General features: G+C 40.4%; 2 protein-coding genes across 2 annotated transcripts in view; both read left to right on the top strand.

The window, feature by feature from the left end:
* The window catches only part of LOC126404595 (myelin-oligodendrocyte glycoprotein-like), a 32041-nt gene extending 23992 nt beyond the window's left edge, over window positions 1–8049 (top strand). The window contains exons 2-5 of the mRNA XM_050067948.1: window positions 3529–3906; window positions 4137–4223; window positions 4825–4937; window positions 5030–8049. Coding sequence (XP_049923905.1) covers window positions 3529–3906; window positions 4137–4223; window positions 4825–4937; window positions 5030–5053 — 602 coding nt within the window. The 3' untranslated portion in view covers window positions 5054–8049. The remainder of the gene's footprint in view (window positions 1–3528; window positions 3907–4136; window positions 4224–4824; window positions 4938–5029) is intronic.
* Window positions 8050–12400: 4351 nt separating this feature from the next.
* tmem185 (transmembrane protein 185) lies at window positions 12401–22453 on the top strand. Its single transcript, XM_050067938.1, has 7 exons — window positions 12401–12588; window positions 13764–13940; window positions 16728–16935; window positions 17113–17196; window positions 17422–17598; window positions 19226–19349; window positions 19783–22453. The coding sequence occupies exons 1-7, from the start codon at window positions 12551–12553 to the stop codon at window positions 20031–20033; spliced, it is 1059 nt and encodes a 352-aa protein (XP_049923895.1). The 5' UTR covers window positions 12401–12550; the 3' UTR covers window positions 20034–22453.
* The last annotated feature ends 237 nt before the right edge of the window (window positions 22454–22690 follow it).

Raw genomic sequence — 22690 nt, 5'->3', positions numbered from 1 at the left:
ATTGGGGATTAGGTTAATTGATAACTCTAAATTGTCCATAGGTGTGAATGTGAGTGTGAATGGTTGTCTGTCTCTATGTGTCAGCCCTGCGATAGTCTGGCGGCCTGTCCAGGGTGTACCCTGCCTCTCGCCCAATGTCAGCTGGGATAGGCTCCAGCCCCCCCGCGACCCTCAAGAGGATGAAGCGGTTAGAAGATGAATGAATGAATGAATAAACTCCATCAGTTTTCAGTGAAAAAAGTCTATTTTCTTATTTCTCCTTATAAGGCCCAGGTGGACAAACCATTCTACATTGGTGTGGGGTGTCTGGGTCCAGCAATGTGAAAGCTATTGAAGAAAATAGACTTTTTTTCACTGAAAACCAAATTATTTTTTTTTGAAATTCCTTTAAAACAGGAGTGAGTGTTTGGGTGTGTGTTGGCAACTGGGGGTATTCCACCTTTCTACTGTATGTTGCTCACTGTTTTCTGCCTATGAGAGGGAGGTGGAAATCACTGTTGAACCCAAAATCAATATGGGAATATCTATTGAATATCCAACGCCAAACTAACTTCACCTCGGTTAATTTAACTAACATCTGTCTGACAGTGTCAAAGCAGACTTTGTGGCACTGCTGGTTTGCATTAGATACTGGAAGAGAAACTCAACATTTGCATATCATACAGTCCAGTACCCATCTTTCTTCTACTGGATCCCCCCAGGGATGTGTTCTTTCTCCTCTTTTATTTTGTTTATACACAAATGAATGTCAGAGTGATCACTCATGAAGATTGGTCTTTAAGTATGCGTACGAGTATTTGTAAGCCTTCTTCATGGATCAGAATATGATCATGACTCAGTGTTGGAAGAATTTGTTTTGGGTTTTTTTGGTGTGGCCACTCCTTCCTCCACATTAATGTGTCTAAGACCAGTGAGATGTTTATTGATTTTCAGAGGAGGCCCTGTCGTCCTGCTCCTTGATGGATCAAGGGGGAGCCGGTGGCAGCAGTACAAGTATCTGGGCACCATCTTAGGCCCTGTTTCCACCGAGCAGTGCGGTTCAGTTCAGTTCGTCACGCTTTTTTTTCTGTTTCCACTGTGAAAACTTGTGGATGGGGGGCGTCAGTGGCTTAGTGGTAGAGCAGGCGCCCCTTGTACAAGGCTGGGCCTGGGTTCGAGTGCAGTGGATCTTCAAGTATTTATATGTATTAATTATGACCAGGGTATGTGAACTCTATATATTCTTATCCTCACTCAGAGAAAAGAAAGCATCATGGAGCGTTGTTCCTGTGGGCTACAGCAACACTAAACCCCTGAGCTTGCCTGAGAAGGACTAAATGCACAGTTTTATTTTTAAATATCCCATGGAGAGAGACTCTCACTGCAGCCTGTTTTATTTTGTTCTGAAAATGTCGGCGTGCAGCCTCGTTCTGTGGACGATAAACAAGGTGCACCTGTGTCAAACCAACGCCTATTCTTTTAAGGAAGGTGAGGAGTTTTGATGTAGAAAGGACGATCATGAAATTATTCTATTCTTCTTTTATCGAGTCCGTTCCTTCCTTTAACATGGTCTGTTGGTTTGGTAATCTGAGCCTTAAAATCAAGAACAGGTTGGAAAAAGTGGTCAAGCTGTGCTGTAAGATCACTGGTGTTGCTTTAAATGACCTCCAGCATCTGTATGAAGAGAGGGTCACCTCTGAAGCTGGATTCTGTATGCTTACATCATACTGTCTGTTTTGTTGTACTCATGACTACTGTCTGTATCTCAAAGTGCCCCTCAGGGACATTTAAGTTTACCTGAGCTTTCCTCACCTCACCTGTGATGTAAATGAGTCATCCACCATAAAAACTGGTGCTATGATCATGCTGATGCCACACCCACTGTTTCTTTTCATCACTGGTTTATCTGACGATTGTTTTCTTGATTAATTTAATAATTGCTTGGTCTATAAATCCTCCCTCCCCGTACATAAAAAAAGACCTATATACAGCACTATAGCATGTGATGGAGAAGTTTCAACTTCTGTTCCTCTTTATTGTTTATGCTTAACATTTAAATTATGTCCTAAACTGATCAGCAGTTAAAAGCCATTCAAAGCTGATCCAAGCCTGTGGTGTCTGGAACAAAATCACACGCTCTCTTAAAACCCATGACTTCATCATCATATAGGTTGTGGTTTACCTTAGTCTTTAACCCGGTCATCATGTTCTGGGTCACACACCTGGTTTAAGGTCAGTTTCAAGAGAGCTGAGCCAAAAGGCGAAGCTTTCGATTTAATGGTCCATCTACATCCCAAACCCTCACCTATGGTCATGAACTTCAGGTAGTGACCGAAAGAATGAGATCGTGGATGCAAGCGGCTGAAATTGGTTTCCTCAGAAGGATGGCTGGGCTCAGCCTTAGAGATAGGGTGAGGAGCTCAGACATCTGGAGGGAGCTCGGAGTAGAGCCACTGCTCCTTCATGTCAAAAGGAGTCAGTTGAGGTGGTTCAGGCATCTGATCAGGATGCCTCCTGTTAGAGATGTTTCGGGCACGTCCCACTGGTAGGAGTCCCCGGGGCAGACCCAGAACACGCTGGAGGGATTATATATCTCATCTGGCCTGGGAACATCTTGGGGTCCCCCAGGAGGAACTGGAAAGTGTTGCTGGGGAGAGGGATGTCTGGAGTGCTTTGCTTGGCCTACTGCCTCCGTGACCCGGCCCCGGATAAGTGGATGAAAATGGATGGATGGATGGATGGATGGATGGATGGATGGAACAATCCTGTTTAAATGTAGCAGCTATTGTATAAGGGGGCTGTACAGGAAGACATACCTGTGGACCAATGGCGGATTGGCCATCGGGACGTTTGGGACGAATCCACTGCAGTCACCTCTAATAAGGTGCAGGAACAGGACAGCACCTCACACTCCCACCATCACACCAGTCCTTATTCAGCGTAAAGCACATGTCCCCTCCTTCTTTTGCCAGAGTCCTCTGCTCTGTCAGATCGCCAAATAGAAAAACAGGGACCTGGTTGACTGGCGCTGTCCAGGAAGTTTCGGTGAATCAAAGGATATTACAGTTCCTGATATCCAGTTTATCTCTAATGCCTGTGCGATAGCTAGCAGGATGCTATTTCAGCTCAGTGTCCCTTTGTCCTACATCTTTCCTCCATGTTTGGTGAGTGGATTTCCTCATCCCGATGAGTGACTCACAGTCACACACCACCACCGCCCAACGACAACAACAAAAATCACCACAGAGTCACAAGAGCCTAAATTTAGCACAAAATTAGCAGAGCTGACAGAGAGGCGACTGGAAACATCCGCCCCTACTTCATCAGGAATGGAAATACTTGTTAAAAGTGGTGTTCCAAACAAAGCGTGTATTTGTTGCTTTGTAGCACTGCTGTTGTAAATTTATTGTCTCTGGAAGCTGGGTATGAATTTATAGAAAGTTTTGGAATTACTTGGAAGTAATAGTGGAGATAAATCTACGAGGTATTCTAATCAACATACAACAAAGCAGATTCCAAAAGGGTTTAAATGTATCCTCTGTTTCTCAGGTGAGTCAAAGGTGATTGGTCCATTTCAACCAGTCGTGGTTGCTCCAGGGGATGACATCATCCTACCATGTCACGTGGAGCCTCCTGTCAACGTGGCACGACTGACGGTGGAGTGGTCGAGGCCCGACCTCCAGCCTGACCCCAACGATCGACTGAGCCGGGTCGAGTACGTGCATCTGTACCGCGACACCCGCGAGGTCCCGGACATGAAGATCTCCTCGTACATGGACAGGACAGCGCTGTTCGCAGATGGCCTGAGACAAGGCAACATTTCGCTCAAGATCATTAATGTGACGCTTGCAGACGCAGGAAGATTCAAATGTTTCATCCCGAAGTTAAAGAGCCAAACGCAGTATTCAATTGTCCATCTTGTTGTTGGTGAGTTAATCTGTTGAAATGTTGTTTATGGTCCAAATTAAACCTGCAACAACCGATGATTTACATTTTTATGTAAAATCAATTTAACACATCAACATTTTGTCTTGTTTATACAGTGCCAAAAATAAAACAAGATCAGAACCTTGAATATGTTTGCTAGCAATAAGAAACTGCTGTCGTCTCCTTTAAATGTAGAGTTGTAAGTCATTGCGGATTTTCTGTTTTTCCAGAGCCAAAATCAGCTCAGACAACAGAAACACCACTGCAACCCATCAGTCTACAAACATCTGATCCAATGGAAGACAAAGACATTAAAAGTGAGAAAATTATTACAACTTTGTGTGAGGAGAGAAAAGTCTTAAATTTCCAACTTTTTAATGTTATCAGCATAAACATGTTGTTTTAAGTTTCTTTACCCTTGTTATAAGATTTTCAAAATGTCTCTAATGATGTGGGTTTTTTCAGCAATAGCAACAGTCAAATTCTGTTTTTATCTTAGTTAGTGGCGGGGTCCGCCATTCCTGCACTGGCCTCAAATTGTACTCATGCACAGCTGGTTCACAGGGAACGATGTGTGCATGTGATCCAATGTGATTTTACCTCATTGATACTTAATTTCCTACTGCTGCAGCTTCACATTAAAAGAGTTCAACTGGTGAAACATGAGGTGGCTTTTATTGTGAAGCAGTCACAGGAAACTTAATATATCTGTCTTTAAGTTTAGCACCGGCAGTGATCACTGATAATCTACAACACAAGATAGTCGTTTTTGGCATTTTGTGTTTCAGGGCTGAAATCTGATGGATTATAACTAAAGCTTTAGAGTTTATCAGACCTGACACTGAGTCACATTCATGTTGTGTGTTTGTTGTTTTCTAACATCAGCTCTTATCGTCTCTTTTTGTCTGCTCCTGTCAGATGGGCTGTCCAGTCAGAGCAGAGTGATCCTAATTGTGGTTTTCTGCATCTTGCTGGCGATCATAGTTGTTGGAGTCACAGGATATTTGATACACAAGTATCGAAAACGGGAGGTACGTCAGAGCCTTTAATTTTTGAGTTCATGTGTTTCAATGATGCTAACATGCTGACAGCTGACTAATTATTCATTTTCTTTCCTCTCCAGCGTATGAAAGGACCTGTAGTCTAAGTGGTTTCCTCAAGACTACATTGGTGGTTCACAGAGATGAAACAGAACATGAAACAGAACATGAAACAGAAGACACAGGACATTTGAGCCAAAAGCTGCTGCACAAGTGTGTGCTGCAATATAGTTATCTATGTTATACTTGAGTCCAAAAAACCTAGTTGGCAGAATAAATGTTGGCATTGTGTGTCTCTGCAAACCACTGGTACCTAACATTTGTACGTTTAGTATGTAGTGGATAGGTTGAAACTTCACTTTTCTTGTTTCAACAATGAGGTGGATAACTAGTGGTTATATTTAACCTCTTGGTTATGGTTTGGAAAAGATCATGTTTTGGCTTAAAATATCTAATTTTGTCATCACAACCAGTGCTGGAAATGCACTGATTTTTTGCCAAAAAACACCCAGTTTTGGTGCCACAATCAAAATTAAAAATGCCCCCATGTCTCACTAAAAAAACGTGGTTTTGGTGCCACAGTCAGGGCTGGAAATGCCCCGATGTCTCGTTAAAAAAACATGGCTCTGGTGTCACAATCGCGGCTGGAAATAACCAGTTGTCTTGTTAAAAAAGACCGGGTTTAAGTGCCACAGTTGCAGCTGGAAATGCTCTAACGTCTCATTAAAACGTGGCTTTGTTGCCTCAGTTGTGGCTGGAAATGCCGGCAAAGTCCCCCGAAGAAACACCTGGTTTGGTGTCAATCACAGCTGGAAATGCCCTGATGTCTTGTTAAAAAAACATGGTGTTGGTGCCACAATTGTGGCTGGAAATGCCGGCAAAGTCCCCCTAAGAGACACCTAGTTTGATGCTGCAAAATACCATAATGTTTTGCTAAAAAACATATACTCAGTCACTTTAGAAAAGCTGACATGATAAGTAAGAAACTTACAAACGTGTCTGTGGTTTGCAGAAATGTACAATGCCAACATTTTCCTCCGGCGAGTGAGCCGAGCTTAAAAGCACTTTACACTCTGGAGCTCTCTGTGAGCTGTGAAGAGACGCAGGTCACTGGGAGGTTATGCAGCAGCCATCAAGTACAACATAAATGATGTAAGTGGTTCTTTCTTATGATGTTTAGTCTGTTTTTCTACATCTACAGCTCATAGACACAGAGGAGTTCTAGGCCCTGATTTTTCTTCTAGATACTAAAAAGTAGATCCTCTAAGAACTTTTTTGGACACGTCACAGTGGTGTTAAGCTCAGGGTGATTTAAAGGAGGATAGTGCCTGAAAAAATAGAATTCAGTGGCACATTTTTGGCGTTATTTTTCGGGGTCATTATTTGGTTTAAATGTTTACTGCTGGGAGATTTAGGTCAATTTTTTTTTTACATGGACTGAACATGTGCATACTTTACAGACATATTTCACCTCAGCCCAGAAGCATGCAACCACCTGTAGTCAAAGCACTACAGTCTTTCAGTTTTGAGATCATATACTGGGAAAGCACCTGCAGTTACCTGGTAATGAGTCAGAGGTAATTTTCTGTGCCTTTTAAATCCCCTCTCTTGTTTTTATTTCATTTAACTCTCTTGTGAGTTAGATTTATGGACATGTGTTCTGTATGTGTGTGGCGCAGAGGGGCTTCAACTTACATTTCATTGTCCGATTCTTTGTTGTCAAATGGGAAAAAAATTACAGTGAAGACGACCTGCTGAAGTTCAAACTGAGCATCAGGATAGGGAAGAAAGGTGATTTAAGTGACTTTGAATGTGGAATGGTTGTTGGTCTGAGTAGTTACTGGGATTTTCACACACAACCATCTCTAGGGTTTACAGAGGATGGTCCCAAAAAGAGAAAATATCCAGTGAGCCAAAATGCCTTGTTGATGCCAGAGGTCAGAGGTCAGAGGAGAATGGCCAGACTGGTTCTGATGGCTACTTCCAGCAGGATAACGCACCGTGTCACAAAGCTCACATCATCTCAAACATGACAATGAGTTCACTGTACTCCAGTGGCCTCCACAGTCACCAGATCTAATAGTCTGCACCAGCAAAAACACTCACACCAGAGCAGCGTCCGCAGTTGGTGCGAGTTGTGAGCTGTAATTCAGCAGTAAATAATCAGCCGTGTGTGTCTGACTGTGGATGGTGGAGCTGCTGAATGGATTTGTGGAGTTTGTAGTGGTGGCTGTTAGCAGTTAGCGCCACTTGGTAGCTGCTGAATGGCAGCGGAGCAAGCGGCTACCAGCCACCGGACTTCACAGCTGATCCTTGCAGGACTCCACTCAGTTCAGGCTGTCTCAGGATGGTTTATGGTATGATCTTGTTTGACAGGAGGCTCAGTTATCTGTGAGTGTAGCTGTGCTGTAAGTAAATAGTCTGAACTCAGATCAGTTTTCTCTGCCAGAGATGAAATTTTAGTTTTAATCACCAACTCTGTGAGACACGAGTTTAAACCTCTAGACTAACATGTTGCAGAGAGTTGTTTCTGACAGCATAAACAGAGATGTTGAGCTTTTCGAATAAATTATCAGTGAGCGTGTGCTCGTAAATCCGCCCTTAAACCTGTCGTACACTGCTGGAGAAATGAAAGTTTGTAGAAAAATTTGTCTAAATGAAATTTTCGTGGATAAAAATGACTAAAATGTGACTAAAACTAAAGTGTTTTCGCACAGAGAGAGAAAACCTAAGGGCTACATCTTAACCTCATGAGAAGGCCATGTTGTGTGGTGAAGACTGCAATAAAACCATTGTTAGTGAGCGGCACCTGAACGCCTCACCATCCTCCCTTATGCAGAGCTGCAGAACTTAATTCTTAACTTAATTCAGCTGACTATCATCACTCTTTGCTGCCTGCCATCTTCACCATGACGCACTGAGAGAGCTTCTCCCCTCCACAGACACACTAACACACCCTCACAGATTAGTTGTATGTAGGTCTACCTAAGGTGCAGTATTTTTGTCTGCATGTGGCCATTTTAACTTCATGTCATGTTGATTAACGAGTGACGAGTGTATAAATAGGTAGGAACATGCCTCAGGCTGAAAAACAAAAATAAAATCTGAAAGTGAAAGTTGAGACTTGTTGGAAAGTTTTTTATTTCTCTATTTATTAAGTTAAAAAACAAAGCATGTTGTTTTTCTCTGTGTTTGTGCTCCTCTGTTAAAAACATTTATCTATTAGAGGAAGCAGGTGGCAGAAAAACAAACATTTCCTGCTCTGGGGATTTGCATTAGCTCAAAGGCTGTTATATCCAGAGCTGATGGAAACTTTGGGTTATTTTGCATCAGTGTCTATTGCCTGTATCTAGGCATCAGTGGAAACTTCCAGGTCCCAACAGTCCCACAGGTTTCATTTTCATTTTCATTTCCTGCCGAAACTCAACTCAGTCTGTTGACAAGGTTATGCTGAGGAGAGAGAGCAAAAGTTGCCAAATATAATTCAATCAGGAGAGACTATTATATATAAGAATATTTATTAGCATGTGCACGTAAGAATGAGTCTTTGGCGATTAGACCCCTTTGAGATGGTATGTTTAAGGAGGGTGATGAATAGGGAACCCCGCCGGTGGTGGTAGAGGTGGTGAAGATGGAGAAGCGCTGATGATCTGGATGAGTAGAGGAATGGACCTTTGTTGAGCTCGTCCTGGAGTCTGGATACAATGGCTGGAGGTGAACAGGGTGGCTAAAATGACAGCTGACAAAAATAAAAATGAAGACCTACCTTTTTAGACTGGCTTTTAATTGAACTGTCTTTAATCTAATTTTATTTAATTTTATTTCTATTTTTATTTCTATGTATTTTATTTTTTACTGTTGTATTTACGATTATTGTGTATTTATTTATTTATTTTTATTTATGTGACTGATCTGCAGTCATTTTATTTAAAAGCTTGTGTCAGGTTTGACTGACACGTTACACATCCTGTTGTTCATGTACAAATACCCCTGCAGGTGAGACTTTTCCATTCATATATCTAATTTTAGTAACAACGAGGCAGTGTGTAGGTTTGGTGTTAACAGATATACACCTCAGTAGTCAAAAACAGCTACATCCTCTAACGCCAACACCAACTCCCACAGGTAAGAGACAATGTGTGGGATGAAAATGTTTTTTGAATTCCCTCCTTCTATAACCTTTCGCCATAGATTAAAAAAAAATAGCTCAATGAATGATACCTGTCTGTAAAACTGAAGATGTTACCAATCCATTTGAGGAGGACAGACAGTTATATCATATTTCAGCTGTGAAGTCCGGCGGCTGGTGGCCGCTTGCTCCGCTGCCATTCAGCGGCTAACAAGTGGAGCTAACTGCTAACAGCCACTGCTACAAACTCCACAAATCCATTCAGCAGCTCCACCATCCACCATGTTTTCAGTAAAAGTGCCCCAAACCTCTGTTTTTTTTTTTGGTAACATTTGGGTGATGAGGATAACACATCTTATCACTGATTCAGTGTAAACATATTTATTGCAGTTTATTTCACACTTTGATATAATTTAACATGCACATTTTCGTTTGCTGTTTTTCAGTAGGAATTAAGACTCCATGTTCATTTCTTTTCAACAGTCAACATTTCATGCAATATAAAGCTGTCCTTGTTTCTGTACTGTCACAACAGCCCCCTCCCTTTCACATCCCCCAGGATATTTAAATCATTTTGCAGCACTAGATTCATCTGAAGGCAAACAGATGGAAAATGTTTTTTTAGCTTCGCCCACAAAGATTTCTATTTATTTCACACCTACTTGATACTTTTATACTCATGTTATACTTTAGTGTCCTGTGCTGCAAACCTTTCAGTGCTGTGTGCAAAACGTTAACGTACAGCCCTGCTATTTATTTTATATCATTCTTCATTTCCATGTTGTGCAGCTGTATATTTTCAAACCGTGAAATAATCCCTGTCTTTGCATTTTTTTCTGACCACAGACTGTTTCTATAAAAGTGCTGGTGACATCTCAAACATTTGAACATGTAGCTCATTTTGTAGAAAATACCGAGATATATATCGTGTATCACCAGTCATCGTGTAAATACTGAGATATGAGTCTTTATCTTTATCGCCCAGCCCTAATTAAAGCCAGCTAAAGGTCATGGCATTTTCCTCGCCTCATGCATTGCAGGGTCAACGTCCTGTTTGACTCTTGCCCCACCTACATGATGTCACACCTATGAGGACATTCAGTTTTGACTCTGTGGTTTCACAGCTATGGCCCGGCCAAACATTTTTTTTTCCAGCTTATCAAGTGAGACAATACACCCTACATTCCCGTTTGACCTCATGTCCCAGTCACCCTTAATTCACCCATGCAAATTGTTCTTACATGACAGTAAAGTTCAAGACCAGCTCCTGAATCTGTTAGGCTTCATGCCATGTTCATTTTCATGTGCATTTTAAAATGATTAAAACATTTTTTTCAATTTGGATTGTTTGTCATAACTTATATGTTACTGATGGAATAGGTTTTTGGAGCAAAATAAGGTCTTAAATTGTGCCATTACAAGTCACACTGAGTGATGACAAACACACACACAGTCTTATGATGGTGATGATACCTTCAAGTCTGCTGATAAACCTTCTTCCTTAAATTATTTTAAAATTAACAAGAGGAAGAAAGAATTTACAGCTGTTCTAAAAGTCACAGTACATGAAAAAACTACAAATGTTATCACAGCTTAGTAGGGAAAATGAATATTTATTGTATTTTAACAGATGGAAAATGATTCTGCAAAACAATATCTTCATTTGACATGTTCATAATTTCGGCCTAAGACAGGATGAGATATAACTTTATTCATCCTGAAGCCACATTTGCACCAAACATGCACAGAATACATATTTAATAAAATATATACGTAAAATGTTTACATCAGTATACTTTATGTTCAGTAATATGTCTGTGTGCATGTCCTGATAGTCGACACAGTGACTCAGAATCTCCAGTAATGAGAAATAAATATCACTATCAGCTATTGGCCAATTAGTTACTGTAAACATTGGTATCAGTATTGGCCCAGAATTTCAAAACCACTGCATCCCTTGTTCCATTAGAAAGTTATTTTGTACATTTTATTATTATTTTATTTTTTTATTCAAGTTAATTTGTAAATATTTTTAAATTGATTTTTGATGTAAATTATTATAACACATGTACAGCATGTTACTGAAAGAAAATAAGCACGTATTTTTATCTGTCTTATCATCAACTTATGTCTTATTGTTAGCTAGATTGTTTATTTGCATTTTGGTAATAATTGGGGAGGCTCGCCTAGGGCACCAAATATGCTCGAACCGCCACTGCATCAGGCATCATGTAATTAATAATTGTTTTAACAATCTGATTTATCTTTTTGTACCCATCAGTACAAAGTGACTTTTATGTAAACAAACATTAAAAAAAACCAAAAAAAACCCAACAAAGACATAAGACACTTTGTTGTCATTGTAGATGTAAAACAAAATTATCTTTGGTTACTCTCAGAGGCCGTTTACACGTGGCCGGCTATTTTCATAAACGGACATTTTACCATCTCCGTTTTCAAAAAGATCTTCGTTTACACTTACCCGTGTATATATACACAAGAGCACGCCAAACCTGTAGGTGGCAGTGTAAGGAGAAGCTCAAGCCTTCCATGTATCCATTGTCACCATAGCAACATAGGTCGCACTTTTGACACAGGCGCAAGTTCCGGCGCATACTGTGACGTCGGCTGCCTATAACTCCGTTTATCTCCGTTTATCTCAGTTTACATGCAAACGCGCATCCGGAGTTTTCCAAAATCTCCACTCTGGATGGAGTTTTTAGAAAGACTCGTTTTCCGAGGAGAAATCTCCGTTTGCGTGTAAACGAAGGGCACAAACGGAGGAAGATGTCTCCGTTTATCAAAATCACTGTGTACGTGTAAACGGCCTCTCAGGCTATGGGCTGCACACAAACAAAATAAAAACATTGATAAGAGCTATATTTATAACATTAAAACAAGATATGAACAAAGTAAAACCACAGATAATGACAAGATAAAACTTTGACCATTTAACTAAGCATAAATCAAATAATATGAAGTGTGTAAATATCAATAAATTAATGACAGCAGCAGGTTTAAAGTGCATTTTAAATCAAGTCATTGCACAATATAAAGTGCATTTGTCATACTGGGAGAGACCACTCCAATGTTTAATTTGATTTTTAATTTAATTTAATTTAATGTCTAATTTAATTCAATTTAATTTAATTTGATTAGATTTTACTTGATTTAATTTAATTTAATTTAATTTAATTTAATCAATCAAACTTAATTTAATTCAATTCAATTCAATTCAATTCAATTCAATTCAATTCCATTCAATGTCCTCACTCAACTGTTGGCTGGCGTCATTTCCGTGTAGTCACGTGACTAGACCGAGAGAAAAAACAAAACACACGGGCCAGCAGCAAACTGTAATGATACCGCACCGAACAGCTCGACAACCGCCGAAATTACCATGTTTAGCAAACAAATTCAGCGGTGAATCAGCGAACGACTAATGTTGGCGAACTGACCGGCCATTTTGTACACCATGAATTTAAGAGGACTGTTTCAGGACTTCAATCCCAGGTAAGTTTAGCTACGACCTAGCACTTTAGCTAACTGTGTTGCTAGTTAGCATTGCTCGGCTGGGCAGCGTTTGATGCGCAGCCGTTTAGGAAAACATGCAGAAAATGTGTGTTTCATACGTGTGAGGTTTTATATACGTATTTATGGCTGCTGATAATGTAACTGCACGTATATAAGGCGAGTGTAAGTGCAGTAGATAAAGCGAAAAGAAGGTATGAGGCTAAAGGCCTGGCTAACATGCTAGCTAAGATAATGTTATGCGTTCAAAGCTAGCATGTCCATACTTACATCATACGTTATCTAAAGCTATTAAGTCAATTTCTTACGCATGTTTCCGATATTCATACTCAGCTGATTAAAACAAGACACGTTATCTTGGGGTTGCACATAATTTAAGTATTTAAATGAGAGTTAAAGGCCCTCAACAGCAGCTGCTTCAGATTGAAGATGACAGAATACTGGGAAATATTTCTCTCCCACAGTGAAGCAAAAGTGAGGGGCAGCTGTACAAAGCTGTCAAGAGTTGTAATAATTGAAATGCAAACTAAACTAATTATGGGTTTTAATTACAGTGGACAAAAATAGAGTACAATCCAGCAGCAGTGTTGTGTGAAGTCCAGTGCTAATGTAGCAGATGCAGTTAGGAAGCCCAGTAAAATATGTTTAATAAATAGGTTTAGTGACATGATGCCAGTTCACATCATTAGTTGGCAGGTGATCGTTAGACAGGTAAATGCACTTGGTAGCTTAGTGTGTGTGTGTGTGGTGTGTGAGGGATGATCAGCTGCTTTAACACTCATGTTATACTGTCACCTCCATACCAAGGTCAGTTTTCTAACCCCCTTTGCATCCGCTTATCTGTTTCTTTTTCCAGAGCGTAGCCAAAGATACTGGTGTCCTTTCATTGTAGTTTCATCTGTGATCTAGATATTAGTCAGTCAGACAGTCTCATGTCTCCATCATGTTGTTATTTATCCAATTTTTCTAAAGTCTGGGCCTTGATTACAGCAAGTTTTTCCACCTGCTCTCGTTCCAGACATGTAACTCACTCAGACACTCTTCGCACATCCCATCTTTGTTGCATCGTTTTTAAGAAAAATTGCTGTCTTAATGATGGAGATAGCAGGAGTACAAATATTGTTGTCCGACATTTCTCTCTCTGTCCACCGTTGCAGTAAGTTCCTGATCTACTCCTGTCTGCTGCTGTTCTCCGTGTTGCTGTCCTTGAGGCTTGATGGCGTCATCCAGTGGAACTACTGGGCTGTGTTCACCCCAATATGGCTGTGGAAGCTGCTGGTCATCATCGGGGCCTCCGTGGGCACTGGAGTCTGGGCGCACAACCCCCAGTACAGGTAGAGTGTCTCACACGTGGACATTTGTGGCTAAAAGTAGTCCAACTCATGGTGTTTAAATATACGTGGATTTACTGCACACCCACCCACTACAGTTTTTTTAACCCACCTAACAAAACTGAGCCATATATGCATTTGCTGCAGTGATCCCATTCATAGTAAATGTAAATTCTTACAAAGTGAGTTTCATGATTTATGTTATATTTTAATGACTAAAGACGTTCTGATTATTTTTTCCCTCCCAATAACGAATCAGATTGACTGAACTTGTGTATCGGCCAAGTAGGGATGTGCCATATCATCCAGATCATGATAATATCAGTATATTTTTAATATCATATGAAAAATTCATATTGTGATGCTCGCAGTATTTTGACGTGTTGACATACGGACTCCGCGGTGGCTCCAAAAAGAGGAGCAGCTTCAGTAGTGTGGAATAAACTGTGGCGTCCTGAATGTTTTATGAACAGCCCCGGACTTCTCGGACTCTTTTAGCGACTTACCGCTCAGAGGGAACTCATTCAGCAGCTCCTCTGGCAGCAGCACAGCGTCTCTCCCTCTCCTCTCTCGCTGTGCGCTCGCGGGATTAAATGTGAACCTACGTGATGCTCGCGGCTCGACAGAAAACTCCATATGTGACTGTGTGATAGTTGTGGTGTCATCACAGCCTGTCACAGGTTACAGCGTGATGATTAGAGGAGAAATGGCAGAGCATAAAGGTCCAGGTGGGGAAAAAAACTCAATCATTTAGGATTTTACTGAAAGAAGGAAATCACCTGTTGATTTATATATATAGATCTAGGCCTTTCGCGATATGCAGTAAGTCGGTTAATTGCACGGTTAATTAAAAGGGAGACGGTAACTTTTCCTGCCACGATTAACTGCCATATTCATGCGTGTTTGTTTTCCTCGTCTCTCTCCACCAAAGAGGCTGGACGACAAGAGCGTTCACTGCCGTTCATCATCTGGCAGCCAGGTGAGTTGGTTCGTTAGCGTAATGAACGGAGGGAAAAGGGGAGACGAGGCAGAGAAGAAAACAGAGAGTTGAGCGTAAGAGAAAAACAGGGAACTTGTTCCTAAACCAAATGCCACGGCCCCTGTGTGGGAGTGTTTTGGATTTAAACCAAGTGACAGAGGGGAGCCCAGTAATTAGGACGAGCCGGGTTTGTTCTAAAACCATCTCAACAGAAAGAGCGAATACGACCAACTCAACTGCACACCTGAGAGTGAGAGACTGACAGTCTATTTTTTTGTATTTGTTTATTTATTTCGATATTTTTACGTGTTATTTCGTATATTTAAATTTTCTTTTTTGCATTCCTAAATATTCTTGTTAAATAAATGTTTATTTCTTTATTTCTTTTCTTTAAAAGGGTGCACTTGCATCAATATGCCTTTATTATCATTATATAAGTTTAAAAAATGGTCTTAAAAGCACAAAATTGCGCAATATTATCGCTTATCACAATAATTTCTGATGCAATTAATCGCCCAGCAAAATGTGTTATTGTCACAGGCCTATATAGATCCCAGGGGACATTTTTTGTATTTGTGAGCTGTTTAAATGTGTAATTTGTGGTAGAATTTATTTTGTTGAACTATTGATATTGTAACAGAATCTGAATCTCACTCTGAGTTACTGTTGTTCACAAACTAAAGAAATGAGAGATCATTTTGTTTATTTTTTACTGAATATTCGAAGGCAAACTGAAACTATATCACTTATTTTGTTGCAATTATATTTTCTTACATTAATTATAAAATACGTATATGTATGTATATATATATATATATAGATATATATTTGTTTTTACGTCAAGAATCGTAAAGAATATTGCATTGCAAAAATACCCTGGAACATCTTGATATTGTTCTAGGGCCATATCCCCTACCTCTACGGCCAATACTGTGAACTGATCCGATACCACTGTGGCACAGTAGAATTTAAAAGCTGTATACTTCTTACTCTTGTAAGAAATTGGCAACACTCGTGCCGCACCTTGAAAATGGAAGCCTTCAATATTTTACACATTGCTTTTATACTGGTGGGACTCAGTAGAATACTGCCAAATTGGCTCCAAAACTGTAGTGAATGGAATAGATTAGATGCGTTGTTCCTAAATAGTACTTTGGTCACAAGGAAACAGAGAGCAGTTTGGGTACATGAGACCCTCAGGAAGCGGAAGAATCACAGGCAGCATCACCAGCTGGTCCAGGAGCTTTGCCTGGGTGATGGTTGGTTCAAGGCTTATTTTAGGACGACTCCGGGACAGTTAGACAATCTGCTGTTGATCGTTTGGCCTAATTATGGTTGGTAGAGTGTTAGAAAGTAGCTGAGACGACAGTTTGTTGCAATGTGTCTTGCAGCTTGTCTATGATGATCTTGAAGGTGAGCTGATGTTAGACTCACACAGTTCATGTGATTGGACAGTGGGGAAAAATGCAAATTACATCAGGTGCTTTTACCTGTCCAAGCTGAAGTTTTTTCTACTCGAGGTCTGTACAGCGCTCGTGCAAAAATGCAAGAAGCACCAGTGTATCCTAAAAAGAAGTGCCACTTAATTGTTGTTCATTTCCTTTGTAAGCATTCAGACAAGATAAAATAATGTTTCCCTAAACTGTAGGAGAAACAATTAGTAACATTAGTTTAGGTCTCATATCATGGATACTGATTGTACGTTAATCTCTTGGATTTATGTCACTATCTGCTTGATGTCTTTGTCTCTTTGATTCGCCGTCTAAATAATCAACATGTGCATCATGAGACGTAACCATGTCCTCTCTCAGGGCTGAAGGGGAGACGTGTGTGGAGTTCAAAGCCATGCTGATCGCAGTGGGGCTCCACGTGCTGCTGCTGATGTTCGAGGTGTTAGTGTGCGACCGCGTGGAGAGAGGACACTACTTCTGGCTTCTCGTCTTCATGCCTCTCTTCTTCGTGTCGCCCGTCTCTGTCGCGGCCTGCGTCTGGGGGTTCAGACACGACCGCTCCCTCGAGGTAAGGAGGCTGATGTGTACGAGAATACGCAGAGACCAGAGGAGTTTGTCTGTTTGTGTGCTTGGAGTGCGTTCAGGGAATTTCAGTTGCAACAAGAATCCTCGGGCAAATTAATTAATTTATTTGTTTTAAAAGAAAGGTAAGAATTAATTCTGTCTTGTGTCTTCCTCTCCTCAGCTGGAGGTGTTGTGCTCAGTAAATATTCTCCAGTTCATCTTCATCGCTCTGAGGCTGGACAGGATCATCAACTGGCCGTGGCTGGTGAGATACACAAACCATTCATTGTTATTTTTTACACACTTCAATTCCACATGTAGGTCTGCCATATGTGTTAGTTATACTGTCACAGTTTGAGATGTTACATACAGCGGTGGAGATTCAGATTAGTAATAGGTTCAATAAAGTTGATCAGTCTGAACATTAAATATATTTGCAATACCTTCATCTTTTAAATAATATCTGTGTGTGTGTTTGTGTGTGCTGCAGGTGGTGTGTGTCCCGCTGTGGATCCTGATGTCCTTCCTGTGCCTTGTTGTCCTCTACTACATCATCTGGTCTGTCCTCTTCCTCCGCTCCATCGACATCATCGCCGAGCAACGGCGGACCCACATCACCATGGCAATCAGCTGGATGACCATTGTCGTGCCCCTTCTCACCTTCGAGGTGAGTCGTCACTGAGTTTATCACACTGGATTTTTGTTTTTCATCTGACTTAGCGTGTGTAATGTGAGCTAAAATATCGTAGTTAATTTATTTGTAAGGTCATTATTTTTCTGAAGCCTAAATTAGACATTTTTAATTCTCTGCTTTGAAGATAGAAATTAACTCCACACTCACAGTTATAGTGCCTGTCTCTGTTCCAAAGATGTTGTGATTTCCAAATCCTTTTTAACCTTTATTCAAGCAAAGACAAGATATTTGATCGTCAAACTCACAAACCTTTATAAATATATACTGATTCTGGATTTGATGCCTGCAACGCCTTCAAAAAAAAGTTGAGACAGGTGCATGGTTATCACTGTGTGACATCACCTTTCACCTTCACCAACACTCAGCAAGTGTTTGGGAACTGAGGACAGGAATTGTTGAGGTTTGTTTTGAAAGTGAAATTCTCTCCCATTCTTGCCTGATATACGACTTCAGTAGCTCAACAGTCTGGGGATTCTTTGAATGGTTGATTCATTGACAGGTCTGGACTGCAGGCGGGTCAGTCTAGTACCTGCACTCTTTTACTACCAAGCCACGCTGTTGTGGCACGTGCAGAATGTGGCTTGGCATAGTTTTGCTGGAATAAGCAGGGACGTCCCTGACATAGACGATGACTAGATGGCAGCATATGTTGCTCCAAAACCTGTATGAACAAGTTACTATGGGCACTAACACACCTCCATACTATCACAGATGCTGACTTTGAACTTTGCTTTCTGCAGTGAAGTCAGTTTTTAATGCAGTGTAGTCGGAGGGGTCAAAGGTCACAGGCATTCACTTACATGCAGAGATTTGACCAACCTTGCTTGTTGGCAGCTGAGCCTTACGAGGACGTCCCTTTTACACCTATTAATGACACTATAAGTTGTTACCAATGAACCTGTTTACATGTGGAATTTCCCAGACTGGTGTTTTTTGAGCATTTCACATATATACAGTATTTTCTTGCTCCTGTCACAACTTTTTTTGTAACATGTCGTAATCTTCAAAATCAGAACGAGTGTGTATTGACAAAAAAATAATGAAGTTTATCAGTTTGAACATTAAATATATTGTCTTTGGACTGTAATGAATTGAATTCACGCAGCATTCCACGTTGTTTGGAATTGTGGTTGTAAATAAAAAATGAAACTGCTTTAATAATAAAATTAGCCTGTCCTGCCCTCTAGTGGCCAAAAGTGTGTACAGCTCTTTTAAACATCATACAGGATGTTTTGGGAATTCTGAATACCTTAAGGCTCAACCAAAGACAACATGTTCAGTTTATTTAGGAGTGCTGAGTGAAAATGAATTAATCACCACAAAACTGTAAACATAAATCTGTCAATACCTATCTCACTGCATCGTTTGATTATTGTGTTTTGTTGAATCTTTTTTACTAGTAACATAAAATGTCTGTATCCTTATTTGTGACTTCATTCTGCTTCTTCTTCTTATTGTTAATAATGGTAATGATACTACTACTACAACAAAACTCTCATTTAACACTTAACTGTGTGTGTGTACGCCGACTGTGTATACACAACATTGCACACATATGCTGCTGAACTTTAAGTCTCACAATGTTCTCCTGTCTCTGCAGATCCTTCTGGTGCACAAGCTGGACGGCCACAACAGTCTGAGCTACGTGTGTGTGTTCGTCCCTCTGTGGCTCTCCCTGCTCACACTCATGGCCACCACGTTTGGCCAGAAGGGGGGAAACCACTGTGAGTATTTAAAGACATAAATGTGCTGTGGTTTGCTGCATGTCTTTGCTGGGTGTACGTCTGTTTACAGGAGTGATAGTGAATATATTTAACAACTTTCCCTTTATTTAGATTTTTGTAAAACTTTACAGTCAAGCTTGTCACGATATCTACTTTTACTGGACGATATATTGTCCTAGAACTAATTGCGATAAACTACATCCTCACACATCCTCACATCCTGGAACCATTAAAGTGAAGTTTTATTGTCACATATATTGTATTTGAGTTTGCTTTATTGTCAGAAAATAACAGTGTGAACAGTTGTGGACGATACAGAACAGTTTCATTGGTACCATTCAATGTAACGGTTCCATACAGTCACCATTTTTGGTCCCCATGTTGTTTCAGGTCTGTGCTGTTAATTTCTCCTCTGTCCTGACTTTTCCCACAGGGTGGTTTGGCATCCGTAAAGACTTCTGCCACTTCCTTCTGGAGCTCCTCCCCTTCCTGCGAGAGTACGGCAACGTGTCCTACGACCTCCAACGCAGCGAGGACCCAGAGGCGGTTGAGGATCTGCCTGTCCCTGAGCCGCCGCCAAAGATCGCGCCCATGTTCCACAAGAAGACCGGCGTGGTGATCACACAGAGCCCTGGGAAGTACTTTGTCCCGCCGCCTAAACTCTGCATCGACATGCCTGACTAACTGCGTATCAGAGCCGAAACAGACTGCTGTACTCGTGTGTTCAAGTCATGACGCTAAAACAGCAAAAGACACTGTGTTTGGGTTTTAGCTGCTGTCCTGAAGGATTTAGTCCCTTCACCTAAAACTCCAGTATGGTATGGGATGACTACTGGATCCAGAATCCTCACCCCGGCTGTTGTGAAGTAAAGACTGCCCTGCCTAACTCTGACGAGGATTTAATCTTGGACCCAAAAGAGAGGACTGCTTTGTGGACATTTCTTGGAGGAGACTGACCACAGAAGTGTCTCAGATTCACTTGGACCTAAATGTTGAGGTCGATGTGACTGATGGAGACGAAACAGAAGAGCTGGATGTGCGTGGACTTGAATATTTGACTCTGTAACAGCAGTATATTTTTGATTCAGACACGCTTCAGACCTAAAGACAAGGTGGACGCTTGTCTTGGTTCATGATGGGGACCATTGGAGAGACTGTAGCTTGAATTTGGGATCAGTGTACTCTTATTGCCCCTGTTCCCACTTTTGACCATGCAGGTGCAGAAAACGAGGGTAAAGAAAGGGTTGTTTTTTTTTTCAGGTATGTCTTAGTACAATACTTGCCCCCACGTGTACTGAAAGTCTCTGCAATCATGTTACTGATCTCTGTAATCATTTCTCCTGTTGGATCCCTTCCGAACTTGGTTCCACTTTATGAGATTGATTGACAAACTCCAAAGTTCGTATGTGTAAGAATGCGTTCCAAAAGTGCAGCCAAAGCTAACACAAGGCTTCAACAGCAGTTATTTTCCAAAGTTAAGTACAAAATTCCTTCTTTCTGTTGCATCAATCGGCGTATCCATGCTAACCTGTGCAGAAGAAGGTAGAACAGAGGGTATGTCGTACTAAAAAAATTTCGTCCAAAATTGTCGCACGTCTAAAAATAATTACGACCTCACGTTGTGTCCAGCACGTTTGCACACTTTCGTCTGTCATTAAAATTTGCGCACCGAACAGAACAATAAAAGGCATCGGGATCGGTGTGCAAAGTCTCTGATGCTAACGTTTTTTTTTTAGTTTTTTGTTTTTTTTCAGATGACGGATTAAAAAAACGCATCTGAAAAAAATGGACTTAGTGTGCAGAGGCCTTTACTCATAGTGCTAAAGCCTCATTAGCCTCAGCTGAACATTTACATGCTTTTTTTTTTTTACACAGAACAAGAACTGTGGATTTTGTCCCCACATCTCTTACATCAGAGTTGAGCCAGGAGGGGATCTTTGTAGCCTTTGTGGACAGGAGGAATGATTAGTGACTCTTTCAATGTACATACACCATGTTAATAATGTTTAAGACAGATCTGAAACAATCTGAAGCTCTCCTTTATGAAAAAGAACAACGGAAATGGGGCTGGGCAATATGGAGAGAATCAAATATACAATGCCTCAGTATTGAATTGCGACGATATTGTAGGGTTGACTTTCGGTGCTTTCACAAAATATTTACACAATGACATTCTTGATAAATAATCATCAGTAATGTGGATATTATTACGAAGTGATTAAAGGCAAATAATACAACGGTAGTGAGTTCGGAAAATTACATCACTTTACTGAAATACAGCCTTTAAAATCAGGTAAAGACAATATTACAACATCTAAAATCTAAGACAACATCCAGTCTCATATCAGACTATTGATATAAATTTGATATATTGCCCAGCCCTAAATCGAAATGGCACTTTGTTAACGTGTTCCAAGATGAGTCCTGTCTAACCTGTCAGTTTTTCTTATTCCTGATTTTTTGTAAATAACAGAAGTTGTCAAATTTGGGACCAGAGTGGAGATGGCAGGGTTGAAGGTTAGAGACAGAGCTGGAAAACAAAACATGAAGAAACTAGTATTTGCAAACAATCATCCACTTCTGTTTTAGTTAAACATGTAATACTATCTGTGTAAAGAGTCACCATATTAAACACAACAATGTTAAACAAGTTGGGTATCACAAAATAAAATAAGTTAAGCTTGTTTTAGTTGATGTCAAAACTTTGTGCCTCTAAATTATTCTGAAAGCCCCATGATAAATTGCTTTGCTGTGTCCCTTTTGATGTTACTACAGGGGTCACCAAAGCCAAGCATTTTCAAATCCAAAACATATCAGCCTTACCAGGCTCGGACAAAAAAAAAAATTGCAAATACTTTTTTTTTTTTTTTTTTTTTTTTAATTAAACCAAATACAATAAGTAGAGAGTAGAACTCCTGAGATTTTCTGTATGTGCACATTGCCAGATTTCCTCAATTTATCAAGTTACGTAGATAAGCAAAAGCAATCATCCCCATCTCTTATTTTATTTTGTTGGACAGCCTGATAGCTGGAGTGTCCAGCATGCTGTGTGTACATGTTTTTTTCTACATTGTCTTTTGTTTCCATTAAATTGGTCTGATTTCATCGATGCACTGTCCCTTATTGCTGCAAGTTGAGCAATCTGTCATAAAAACTGCCATGAAAAGGTCATAGAATACTGTTATTAAAAATGGCATAAAAAAGTCATATTATGTTGTCACAAATGCCATAAAAAGTCATAGTACAATATATCGTTGAAAATGCCATCAAAAAAGTCAAGTATAGTAGTATAGTAGTAAAAAAAAAAAAGGATGAAAAAAGTCATAGAATACTATGGCCTT

Source organism: Epinephelus moara, chromosome 17, assembly GCF_006386435.1.
Source record: "Epinephelus moara isolate mb chromosome 17, YSFRI_EMoa_1.0, whole genome shotgun sequence".
Classification (NCBI taxonomy): domain Eukaryota; kingdom Metazoa; phylum Chordata; class Actinopteri; order Perciformes; family Serranidae; genus Epinephelus; species Epinephelus moara.
This window is presented reverse-complemented; position numbering and strand designations above follow the sequence as displayed.

Coding starts and splice junctions, on each gene's coding strand:
- tmem185 (XM_050067938.1), top strand. CDS start 12,551: ATGAATTTAAGAGGACTGTTTCAGGACTTCAATCCCAG. Junction 12,589..13,763: donor TTTCAGGACTTCAATCCCAG/GTAAGTTTAGCT, acceptor CCACCGTTGCAG/TAAGTTCCTGATCTACTCCT. Junction 17,197..17,421: donor TCATCAACTGGCCGTGGCTG/GTGAGATACACA, acceptor TGTGTGCTGCAG/GTGGTGTGTGTCCCGCTGTG.